Source organism: Cebidichthys violaceus, unplaced genomic scaffold (assembly GCF_023349555.1).
Source record: "Cebidichthys violaceus isolate CVI_PGR_0920_01 unplaced genomic scaffold, fCebVio1.0.p SCAF_241, whole genome shotgun sequence".
NCBI lineage: Eukaryota > Metazoa > Chordata > Actinopteri > Perciformes > Stichaeidae > Cebidichthys > Cebidichthys violaceus.
Genome location: NW_027176419.1, coordinates 58,098 through 71,426, shown reverse-complemented (window position 1 = coordinate 71,426; position 13,329 = coordinate 58,098). Strand labels below are relative to the sequence as shown.

At 44.0% G+C, this 13,329-nt stretch overlaps 1 protein-coding gene across 1 annotated transcript in view; it reads left to right on the top strand.

Annotated features, from left to right (window-relative positions):
• Window positions 1–7,109: 7,109 nt before the first annotated feature.
• LOC137879305 (pyruvate carboxylase, mitochondrial-like) overlaps window positions 7,110–13,329 on the top strand; it is a gene marked incomplete at its 5' end in the record, with an annotated part of 44,577 nt that continues 38,357 nt past the window's right edge. Inside the window, one exon of the mRNA XM_068719923.1 lies at window positions 7,110–7,272. Within this exon, the coding sequence (XP_068576024.1) occupies window positions 7,110–7,272 (163 nt within the window). The remainder of the gene's footprint in view (window positions 7,273–13,329) is intronic.

The window sequence follows — 13,329 nt, the reverse complement described above, 5'->3', positions numbered from 1 at the left end:
TTGATCACATTTTTCATTTACGGGTTAATTGTGCTCCTTCTACTGCGATACACCCAACTTCCTTTCTTCCACCTCTTCAACTTCTCCCCTCATTCACCAGGCTGGCTCTGTCTCCCTGTTGCCAGCCTTGATGCTAACCAAAGCTAGCCGTCTTCAGGCTGTTGCTACATATACGGCGTACACACGAGTGGTAGCGATCATTCGTCCCTCTATGTTGAACTGTTGCTTTAAGCTCCTCTTTCTCCCTCATGCCTCTGAAAACTCTTTCCTGAAGATGAAGCTGCCTCCTTTCCTCCCTTTCTTCCCTTTTGTTAGCATCTCATTCCTTACCCTGACTCATGCCTCCCTCCCCTCCTGTCCCACTCTCCCGTTTCATCTTTGTCATCCTTCCCACTCCCATCCCGACTCCCCCTCTCCGCCTTCCTTCTCGCCGCCTCTTTGCCTTGCTTTTCTTTTGTCCTTTTGAGCGAGGCCAAATCCAAATCTCATTCCACGCTCCCACTTTTCCCACTCACTCTCTCTCAGTTCTGGCATCCAGCTTTTTATCCACCTCCACACTCCCTTTGCTTCCCCTCACGTATAGCTGTCACCTCGTCTCTTCTTTTTCACTTATCTCTCAATCTCCCCCATCCTTTTGGATCTCAACAGTTGAATATCGTATGTACCCAACAAGCTGCCTTCCTCTCCTCCCTATATCCTTTTCTCACTCGTTCTTTCCCTCTCCCCCTGTTAGTTCTGGGCGTGCAGCCACCCTCTTCTCCCTAAACGAGCTCCGAGTGAAACGACTGAAAATGATATGCAATTAGTACTCAGCCGTCATGGTGTGTGTGTGTGCGTGCGTGTGTGTGTGTGTGTGTGTGTGTGTGTGTGTGTGTTCGCTCATGTGACAGATCGAGACAGAGTTTCAGAGTGTGCTCGCCTCCTAGTCGTCTGGTTCTAGTGAGCATTGAGCTAATGTGTTTTCCGTGTTCTGTGATAATGTAGGGACGGCTCCAGTGAGCGCAAGCCTCGCGTGTCTGCGCCTGCGTGTGTGTGTGTGTGTGTGTGTGTGTGTGTGTGTGTGTGTGTGTGTGTGCGTGTGTGTGTGTGTGTGTGTGTGTAAGTGGCCGGCATCCCAGATATACTTTCCCAGATATTTCTACATGCATTTATGTATAGATATACATTTTTGAGATGAGTCTGCAGGTGCTCAACCTTCCCTCAGAGGTCGGGACATTATACATCCTCCGCTCTGATCCCCTCAACCCCTGGCAATCTCCCCTCCTGCATAACTCAGGGCGGACACGATAATTCATTTTAATAGCATTGAATTTTAATGGAACCTTCGTTGTACTCTTGACTCCTGAGATGACCCGCAGTAGTTCTGCCATCCTCTTTGTAAAGGGGAATGTAATTCCTTGCTTTGAAATGCATACGCGGCCTTTCGACACAAGCGGCCCGTCTAGTTTTGATCGACGTATATTAACGCCAATTAAAAGAAATGTGGTTGCATGTTGGGCATTTTAATAATCAATAAACTGAAGCTAAACTAATATGTCTTGTCATATAGAAGGCTCAAGTTGATTTGGTGTATTCTTTAAAACCAGTGGTTCCCAAAGTAGGTGCTACCAAAAAATACTTTGGCATGTTTCTTTAAATGGCCACAGATCATGAACCCAGATTATAGGCTGATTTACCCACAACTCCCTTGTTATCTCAACTGTACATGTTTCATAACATGGCTTAAGAAAGCCGAGCCTTACTCACACGTATAGTGCTGGATGTCTTTATGCAACAGAGAGGCAGTTACTTTGTCTTTGATGGGAATATTCCTCATTGTCTAACATGACATGTTGATATTAAGATGTTAATGTTGCTGTCATAATGCGCTGCTTTACTGCAGACTGTGACATTTAAGCTCTTATTTTTTATATTTTTTAATATCTGTAATATAGGGTGTGTGTGTGTGTGTGTGTGTGTGTGTGTGTGTGTGTGTGTGTGTGTGTGTGTGTGTGTGTGTGTGTGTGTGTGTGTGTGTGTGTGTGTGTGTGTGTGTGTGTGTGTGTACTTTATGCCCTAGACTTTTTTTCCTTTTGTTTCAGCTGTCTGCAGCATCTATGGTGATATATTTTATAGATATAAGGAATATGTGTCAGTTGGGAAGGATTCACGCTGCTTATCCCACAAAAAGATTTCTCAGGTGCCGCTATAAAATCCCGCTAATATAGTGCTTACGGGAACGTAGCCAACGCTGAGCTGTAAATAATTTGAGCCTCCATGTGGCTCTGCTGTCAAATACATGCGTCTCTTGGCGGATTGGTGATTTCATCAGAGAGCAAATGCAAGATATTTACAAGCGAGCGAGGCTGTATGAGGTTGTTGCATAGACAGCGGCAGCCAATTTGAAAACGACGTGCTTGGCTGTGAGGTAAAGGCACTGACAGAATTCCACACAACAGATTCGGTGTGTAGACTTATATTCTATGACGCTTGTGGGGGTTTTCTTTCCATCTTCTCTTTTTAAATTGTCAGAGATCAAATATCAAGTTGGCAGCTCCTGAGAAGCCGGAAGAAAGGCAGAGGCAAGCAGTCACAGATGCCAGGCGGGAGGGTAGACGTGCCATATTATGCTTGGCATCTTAAAACAGTTGTGCATACTTTAGCATTGAGATTTAAAGATTAAGTTCACACCCTTTGACACGTCGGGACCCCGATGCGAGCCAAAACAAAGCCTCAGTAGGAGACATTCAAAGGAAAAGAATTGACGTAATATTTTGTCTGACACGTTTCTGGAGAGATGTGTAGGGATGTAGATGGTGTGAATTTGCAAATTCATAAATAGTATCATCAGTCAGAAGGCACTCGTGAAACATCAACAATGTATCCAAAATGAATCTAATGACGCTATTAATGGTTTATATATTTGTTTATTTCCTGCACTTTCTCGGGCTCTACCAGAAGGAGGAGTGTGATTTTCCACGTTTTTTCCACTTGGCTTGTTGTAATGTGATTATTTAGTAATTTTGGGTAATATGCACCGCCAAACCCTCGATATCACCTGACATGACAAGGGCCTCGAGGCAGGTCCCGCATTAGTGCGTGATTGTAATCTAGCGGACCCGTACTGTAGAGCTCACAATCAAGTTTTAAGCCCTTATTATTTCAGTTTAGTTTGTGCTTACATGCTGCATATTCCTAAATAAATTCCTGTTTAATCAAATTCCCACCAACTAATTGACACAGAGCAGACCGTGGGCCAGGCTCCGCTGCAGCTCTCGAGTACTTCCTGGTTGCTGGGGCTTGAGGCAAAAACGTAATTAAACTGCCATGTAGCCTGCTGTGTGCCCAGTGCTTTATGGGTATTTACATGATACGAACGCAATGAGGAGAGAGTTGAAAGAAGTGGAGGCCAACATGTTTTAAGATTATGTTTAAGAATCAGCAGGTGGAACAACTTAAATTACGTTTAGTTTTAGTTAAATACTTCAGAATGAATCTAAAATTGTGCTAGTTCCATTTTAAACACACTTTTTGTGCACAAGACACAGTTATTGATCCGTAAATTACGACAAAAATGGAAAAATAACCTTAAAAAACAATCTTTTTGGAACAGTTTTCCCAGCATAACCTCCATCTGTCTAAGATCTGTACAATAAGAAATGAGAAAACTTCAGCTTGAAGTTTTTGGGATTGCATTTTTTTCTCATTGTCATTACTTACATTGTCTGACAGATGTTTCAAGTCAATCCTCCTCACTGCCTTCGCTTAATTAATCCTCTGTTTTCTCGAACGCAAGAGTTTCGCCAACTGTTGCGGCCGGCAGCCTTCGCCGTCACACACTCGTATTGAGAGCGCGAGTGTGCTGTAGTACAAGTTCCAACTCCTCCTCTCGCTGAAGGCATTCCACCCTCGTCCTCCTCCTGTGCAGCTCGGCCTTTTTGTGGAACTTGCTAATGATACGAGGACTTTCAGTCTGGATCTGGCTGCACTGAGGGACATATGTTGCCGCCGGCTCTTTAATTTGTCTGAGTGAAATTAGTATACAATGGATTCTATAAACCCTCGAGGGTCCTCATTCAATCAGTGTTGCCTTATGTTTTCAAAGCAGAAGAATTATGCCAGGGAAAAAAAAAATAAACTAGGACAAACTTGATAAAAAATAAGTCCACGCATGGATGCCAAGTGTTCAGGAAATGTTCAGTTGGACTTGTTTGCCACTGAAATGTGTTTATTTACTGCCATCTTTGGGAAAAGGGAGCTTTTAGTGTTCACTAATATGTCACTTAATAAGCTACGGCACTTTTTTCCCTTTTCCTCACTTTTCCTGAGTGATTAGGTAATGAGTGAAGTACTGACGGAACAAATTCATAAGAAAACAAATGCTTTAACCCTTTCATCGCTGTCCTCATGTGCGTCAATATGCCCACACTACCGGAAACAGATCTCGTATGTACCAACACATGGTATGTCGAATGCAGTATGCCAAAAATACCAGGATGTTCATGTCATAAAGAAGCAGCGCGACCCCACTTAATGCTAAATGAAAGTGTTAATTAAAGGGATCTAAAAGAGGAGCGTAAATGCACGAGCACATCAGGTCACTTAATCCTCAGTTATCTCTTGGCAACAGAACGTTTCAAACACAAGAGAGCAGGAGAGGCAAAATGTCTCCTCGCAGTGTCCTTAAAGGGCCGTAGCCTCGGGGAGCCGACAATGTCTTGGACCCCACAAAGACAAGAAACTAATCTAAGTCTGGAAACAAGCTGGCATCCTAATTAAACAATAAAGTGCTGGGAAACAGAGAGTCGTTTCCAGAACTGCTGTTGGGGACATCGCTCATAATGTGACTCACTTCGTCGCATCCTTTTTTATTATTTAAGGACGCGAGCGGAGCTGTCCGGTTTCCAAAATACCCACATATTCATGAAAGTGTAACGGAAAACATGACGTTAGCGCCTCTCCAAGCTATCAAGATTGGATCTGCTTATTCCACCAACACATTTCACACCAGGCTGATGCATAATTGTCCTTCTGTTTGGCCAGAATGTGGATACCAGCTAATTGAGACATTAAGGAGACGGAAGCCAAGACGGTGTCCAAGAGCCGAGCTCGCTTACTGTGTGTGTGTGTGTGTGTGTGTGTGTGTGTGTGTGTGTGTGTGTGTGTGTGTGTGTGTGTGTGTGTGTGTGTGTGTGTGTGTGTGTGTGTGTGTGTGTGTGTGTGTGTGTGTGTGTGTGTGCGCCTCCTGTCTCTCATTCACCCTTCAAGGCGCCGAGGCTGCCCGGTTGTCTCGAGAGCGTTTGTGTTTGGCGGCGGATCGAGTGCGAGGAATTATGTGTCCCCGCCCTCTTTGTCCGTCCACTGCTGCATTTAAAATGTGATCCAGAAAACAAGGATGACAAAGTGCTCTCATACATTTTTTTTTTTGGCTGCGCGTTAAGATTGTGCAAGGTCATGAAGCTTAACCCAGCAAGTCTCATTTGAGCTTCACATTTAAATAAATGCATACAGATGAGGTTACAACTCGTGGAAATGGAGGAAAATATCGCCTCTATGTCCCCCTCTTATTTAAATATTTTCTAATATTGGGTAATTGCTGAATAATAATTTGCATAATGTAATTCTGTGTGTGTGTGTGTGTGTGTGTGTGTGTCCATGTAAGCATTGTGTATGTTAGAGTTGGTTTGACATCAAATAGCTCAGCACTACAGTGCATTTTACTCAAACATCTTTTTTAATTGGCAACATTTTTGACAGGTCATGACGACATTTTCGTTATCTTTTTGTTATCTAGATGGATAAAGCAACCAATAACCAATCTCTTTTTTTTCCCCTCACTTTTGTATCTAAGCAGTGGTTTTCTTCATATGCCGGGTTGGTGCAGAAGGCGGTCTCAGTGTGATGTTTTCCACTTAGTCATGATGAACCCTTATCGCAGAGCTCATCAGTATGCTGTGCCTCACACGCAGAGCTTTACTGAATCACACAATGTTGATTTATTTGCATTAAGTCACATTTGCATTGCACTGACGTACTGCGATGAAGTTTTTTTTATTTTGTATTTATTAGTCACAAACCTGCTTGAGGCGGGGCTTCTGTGCAATACTACGCCATATATGGACGTTAGTTCATGCAAGCAGAGACTCCAGAAAACACTGGTCTACATATCCCTGGACCAGCTATATTGAGCACACGTACTAATCTACTACGTTTGGTGGCCAAAGGTCCCTTGTGACTTTTTTGGCTATACCCTAAGAATTCATATGCTAGTTATGACAATTTCATACAAATATCTATCGGATAAAATGATGCCGTTTTAAACTGTGAGGGACATTAACTGCAACTCGTCTGGTTGGCTTTCTACCAAGAGACGGTAATTCTAGTTTCTCCCCCATCATCCTCTCTCCTCTGCCTTTCTTTTAAGGACTTAATGGTGTCACAAAGTGCTTTACAAATAATTAAATGATAATGAAAGCCAGTTTAATTTAATTCAAGCAAAACTGTTACTCTTTAAGACCAGGAAACACTGGTGTTTGGCTTTGACTTTTTTACATATCCTTGGAGCTATTTAATTGAGATTCTCCATGCGGAAGCACACCTACCAAACAAAAGTTATGTTGCTAATTTGTTTGTTGTTTTTTTTATATATAGAACTGTATTTTTGTGGGCTGCTTGTTTTCCCAGGGGCCATAGTTTCAGGAACATCAAATTATAACCTAGGTTTAGTTTTAATCGACTTTGTTTTTGCTATTAAGAGGTATCCATGAGGGATTGTTTTCCTGTCACGCGTCGCAGATTCATTTGTTCAAATGAGTATTGCTGGAAAAAAAAGAAACCCTCACATCCACTGCAGACCCAGAACCCTCCTCATGCTGGTTGGAGGCCAAGAATAGCTTGAGATGTTTGTATTGGATGAATGGCCCTACTGATCTTTTACACCTTTTTATAAGCAGAAAAAATATTCTCCACAGTGACATCAAGGGAAATTAAGGGCTAATCACCATGTTCTGGGCCTCAATCAATTTATTCACCTCATCGTCTCTCTCTCTCTCTCTCTCTCTCTCCTCTCTCTCTCTCTCTCTCTCTCTCCTCTCTCTCTCTCTCTCTCTCTCTCTCTCTCTCTCTAACAGTGTGGACCTGGTGCATGCCCAGCTGCATGTGTGTGAGGGCCGCAGCCTGCCAGAACTGGGCATCAAGCAAGACAAGATCAGGGTGAACGGCTGCGCCATCCAGTGCAGAGTGACGACCGAGGACCCGGCCAGAGGCTTCCAACCAGACACGGGAAGGATCGAGGTAGGGTTCATCTTAAAAGGACTTGAAGGGAGACCACGCCTAGACAGTTGAGACACTTCTCCTCTTGACATGCCGCTTAACAAAGTCCAGAGAAAGTCTGCAGGCTGAGATGATGTGGAGACAACGCTCAGTAGTCACGCCTTGATGCCTTTATACAGTTTTTATTGCCGTGTCATGCCAAACATGTAGCCCCTTCGTTTTGGGATTACAGGTCAATGCTACATGTCAAACATCGAAAATATAACAAGATTGTGATTGTGCATAGCTGAAGGATATCCTATCCAGCACAAAGGAGAAAAAATACCATCAAAAACATCATTTGAAGTAACACGTTTAAGTGAATGAAGGGCTTTTTTTCCTTGTCTCGCAGTGAATAACCAATCAATCAATCTCCGATTCAACTTCTTAAACAACACACTGCTCCAGTAAAAATAACCATAATAAAACCCAATGCTCAAATCCCCTTTTTCACATCACTGAGATGGTGCGATGAGCACATTCTTGGCACTCTCCTCCTCCAGACTGAGATACCGTTCAGTTTCAACATTGAGTGGTAAAATGCCAGATCCCAACTGGGCATGTTAATCTCTTTGCTTCCAAAATTATCTGTACAACCTAATCTCTCTTCTAATCGTGCAAAATGTGTCATGAAGTCTTCTTCCGAGCCGAATGTGTGCCCTGTGCCACACAATACATCGGGAGCTTGGTTTGTATGGCTGTGTATCAACCAAATGAGAGCAGCAAACTAAACGGTTCTAAAAGGCAAAGGGTTTATTCTCTGTGGTATTTATAGTACGACCATCTCCTTCCCATCACAAACTGTCGTTCCATTCAGCGTTATAACAAAAAACAAAAAGAAGCTTTATGGTAGTGAGAGATAACAGAGTGTGGGGGCCCATGTGTTCACAGTCACAGCTGCAGAGATCAACCAGTGCTGGAATTATAGGTCCGTCACATTGATCCATATAGTAGCTTTCATGGCTGTAATTATAAAACCCACATTTCCATGTGAGGTCTGCGATTAGTAAGACATGATGTCCCCGTGTTCATGTGTATGCATGACTGAATGCGAGTGTTCATCTTTATCTCTGTGTGTGTGTGTGTGTGTGTGTGTGTGTGTGTGTGTGTGTGTGTGTGTGTGTGTGTGTGTGTGTGTGTGTGTGTGTGTGTGTGTGTGTGTGTGTGTGTGTGTGTGTGTGTGTGTGTGTGAGACGAGGTGTCCATTGTCGAGAATTAATGGGCGACATACGGCGGATGGTTGCCTCCGTGAAGTCCATTAATTCCTGATAATGCACACTTCAGAGGGCAGTGTCCCGCTTACAGCATGGCCACTTGTCAAAGAACAAAAAAAAAAATGAACATCATTAATCTTTTTGTTTTGCAACCAGAATCTACAGTTTCTCTGGTAACCCTGAGGCTTGCTAATACCCAACATATCCAGCCATGTCCTTTTCCCCCAAATTAATACCAATATTTTCACGGAATTAGTACAACACTAGCATAAAGCTAACGTTATGCTAGCATAAAGCTAACGTTATGCTAGCAAGATTCAGAGTCCATAACATTGCGTACAGTTGAAAAACAGTAAATATAATTTGACAGTATGCTCAACATCAAGACTAGCTAGCTATCCAGACATGTCACTGTCCCCAAGTCAATATCACTAACTAACTAGAAGCCGTGTTTCATGTCGGCCGCAGCCTGAAGTAGCGCTTTTGATAGCGAATCGGATGTGAGGTGACTGTAAATGTGATACAAAGTATCAGTATGTTTAAAAAAGGGGGCGGTGCTTCGTGCAGCTTACGTGAGGCCCTGAAGGATGAACGTAAATAAGAAATTATTCATAATTAATGTAGCCAGCCCATTAATGGAGAATGATGGACAGGAATTCAGGAATCGGTCAAATCAGGAATTAATGGACAACTCTGCAGCCAATCAAAATTGAGTATTCACCCAGACCATGGTAGGAGTGCATTTATTTGTATTTAGTTTCTAGATTTCTTCAGGATTTTTTTTTTTCTTTAGTAAAAAGCTTCGTCTGGTGGGATTCAGAGTGTGCGTCCGTGTGCCTTTAGTGTGAGAGGACCAGTGATTCCCTTTGACAGAGTTCACACATGAGAAGACACGGACGTCCTTACATGAGTGCTCTGTGTATCCATCCACAGGCGCACATCCGGTGTATCTACACACCATGTGCCATCTCTCATAGTGTCTCTACAAATCTCTCTTTCCTTGATGAGGTCTGATCCCTGGATGCCTTGTGCTGTCAGGTCCTTTTGCCCTTCACCCTGGACTGTACACACCCCCCCCCCCCCCACCCTCCCTCCCTTATTCTCTTGCTTTATTCCCCCCGTCTTCCTCCTTCCTATATGTGTTCTTTTTGCCGACTCTCTATTAGCTTTCTTTTGGGCCTTAGCGGTGTTGGAAAGCACTTTACCAATAATGAAATGGTAATGAGAGCTAGTTTGAAACAATAGAAATGGCACATTAGTTAAAACAAGGTTAAAAGGGAATGCAGCGGTCGTTCATCAGGAAGAAAACGAATCAAACCGTGCTAAAGATAATGTTAAGAGATAATGGTGATTTTGACCTCAGCAGAGCACGGTGCTTAAATAGCCTTGAGGGCTCAATGGCTACGTAGTTAATGTTTGGTCTGTAGCCCAGACTCTGCTAAACGTGGGAGGATTCTGCTTGAGGGGGAATAGAAGTGAAATGAATACTTTAACAGTGCAGATAAGCTGAAAATAAAACAAAACAAGAAATACAACGTTATGTGCACACGGTGTCCTTCAGCATCCTGTCAGAACTGTGCAGTGAGCACACGAGCAGACCAGGGAGGCTGATCAATGATATGATATCAAATTTACTGCAATTGGCAAACTATAAATTTCCGAGCGGCCCTCTGGTTTCTTACCTTTTCTCACCTTCTCGTGGCTTGTGATGGATGCCGTGAATAAAATACTGCCGTTGCCGCCTGGCGACGATGTTGTTTGAGTCCTTGGACGTGATTGGATTGGAGGTGCACCGGTGGCTTTTCCAATCAAACAAATCATCTGTCTCCGGGTTCTGAGCGAGGGAGAGAAACAAATGGTTGTGTTGTGCACACAGATTCATTTCATGTGAATTTGAGTCCATTAATTAACCCCCCCAGGCTATAGTTATTTTAGTTCATTAACAGTTTATGTGGCTCGGGGATCAGACCAAATGTTTTATTTGAACATTAACCTGATGAATTACCACGTTCGGGTGAAACATTTATGTTACAATTTAGCTTTTCGAGCTGCGTTCAAGTCGGCGGCGTACGTTTCAAACTCAAACCTGATTTTGGAGATGCAGAAAACATACAAGCTGTTATCGATAACATCCCCATTATGTGGCATTCTCACTTTCAGGGGTGCATTATTTGTCACTGTGAAAATAGCTGCTTGCACTGTATAGTCCTTTATCAGCAGATCTGAGAGCAGCAGCGGTGGAAGAGCTTGTGACCTTTCCATTTAACGGACTTTATGCCGTGTTTCCACCCCATACTTTCTCACTGCAGCTCCCCCTGCATCCTCGACTCTTCCCTTCCGCCTATACTCACTCATATTAAAATCGTGTACTCCTGTACCCCCCCCCCCCCCCCCCCCCCCCCCCCTCATCCTCTTCCTCCCCCTGCTTCAAGCCATCTCTGGTCCCCACCTCCCTCTTCTCCTCTGCCCTCCCACGCCATTTAGCCTGCGCAGTTGAGCTATGAAACGTGTCAATGGAGCAACAACCCACCCCCCCCCTTCCCACCATTACCATGCAAAATGAATGAACCCAAACACAATCAACACGGAAAAGCGGGGATGGAGGAACGCAATGAGGGACTGATGAATAAATTATGACCCGAGGGCTGTGACAAGGTGAGCGACGCAGTGAAAGGTGAATGGCGGGACGGGGGGACGGGGGGACGGGGGGGACAGCCGTCACGCTATGGGCCTCTGGCCACTTGAGGGTGTAACTCTGATAATTCACTTTGACGATTGTGAGACGTGTCGGGTACCCCGCGACAGGACACCCACATGTGAAGCAAGAAGCCGGTTTGAAGGATGCTGCAGTGGCATCGACTCGAGCGGTGACGGCGCCGTGGGAAACTCCCCAGTGGGCTCAACACCCACTGCTGTGTGTCAACAGGAGAGGGCAGGAGTCATTCACTGAAGTGGAGAGGCTACTTTTTCCCACAAAAGCCTGCTGTCACTGTAGAGTATCGCAAGCTTTTCTAATCCTCGTGAAGAAACGAGGAAGACAGCAGAGCAGAAGGAGAGCTGGGAAATGGGTCTTAAGGTGAGAACTAAAGGGGAGGAAATTGACAGAAATGGAAGAGCTCCAAGAACCAAGACAAGGAGGAGGAACACGTTTTAGACTGATGGCTGAAAGCGGAAGCAAAAAGAGCAAATGGGTCCATCCAGTAATGAGTCCGTCCTTATTTTGCATCTCCTTGACTTTACTTTCTCCTCTGGGGAGAATGTAGATAAAGGGAACAGGCATATTAGAGCCTTCTATCTCTCTATTTCTCTAATCTGCTTTTAATGGAGCTTCCAGAGCAGGTATAAGAAACAGGCGAGGAGAGATACGCAGAGCACCAGCAGCAAACCAGGCAGGATAGATTGCGAGCACCGAGAGAAGTAGAGCAGTATTAAAAACAACCATTACTCAGCTGCTATTTAACGGTCTGACCCACAATTGCAGTATTGTGGGTCTCCCCCCCCCCCCCCACTGTGTCTGCACTATGGCTGTCTGGTGCTGTTCACATCAGTGCAGGCGGTTTTCTATTCTGGCACCTCAGTCAGTTCACACTCTGAAGGCACTTCAGTAACATTTCGGTGGTGAAGAAGAGAAAAGTGCACCCTTTCAATGAGAACTGAAGCTGCTGCAAACAGTCTGCCTAAGAATAATAGACATGCTCTATTGAATCCAACTTAAAAAATGAGCCACCAGAACAATCACAGGCACATATTCACAGAAAAAAAAAAAAAAAAAACGCTTTTATTTTTTAGGATTCTTTACACTTAAGAATCACATTTAAAAAATTACATTTTGAATTAAAAATGTATATAAATTACCCATGCTCGTATAAATATTAATCATAGCTTCATGCAGTGCTGAGAAGCAGGAAGGAAGAGTAGTTTTTAATTGGCAGCTCTGTGAGTGAAAGCTTTGCTGCAGCTCTGGGAGCAAAACGCCGTCTGGAGAAAGATCTGCACATTGTGTCATCATATTGGAATATGTCAGATAATAAGTGATTCGTATTTTAAATGTCGCCACTGCTGTGAATAAAAACATATTTAAGTATTGGCTATTCTGTCTGCATTTTCCTTAAAAAAAAAAAAATCTTTTTTTCGGCGTACATTCATATGCCTTTATGTTGCAATTCTATTCAGGTGAAAGTGTCATTAAAAGGATGTTAATGCTGTAACGTGTGTGTGACGGCGTTGTGCACGTTTAGGTAAAGGAGAATGGGTTCATAGAGGGAAAATAACAGGACTACGGTATCAAGGGATGAAGGGGGAGACGAGGATGAGGAGTGATGGATGTCATAGCGGGAGGGTAGCGGCGGCCCCGTCGACAGGGTGACAGCGAGGGATGGACTACGTGCTTCGAGATCAAGCGAGCAGGGAGGAAGGAGGGAAGGGGGGGGGGGAGAGTATTAAAGCAGCACCTTGACATTTTGTATTTTGATCTATTTGTCTTCGGCAGACACTCATCGCGTTCGCCCAACCTTTTCGGCACGTAAGCTCTGTGATCAGTTTAGCTTGGCGAGGTGTGACGCGGATTCCAACGAGCACGAGTGGGAAAGCCTTTACTCGATAAGTGGATGATAAAGACAACTTAGCGAAGCCCAAAATCATGTTACGCCTGTAAAGTAAAGAGAGGGAAATACGGCTTTGTTGTACACGGCGGGAAAAAAGACAGAAACATGGGTAATCTGATACTCTGGTGCTATAGAGAAGTAAAGGGATGAATGAAGAGGAGGGGGGGGTGCTATTTGTCTTTGTCTATAACTGATAGCATCAACAAGGGAGCAGGGATCTC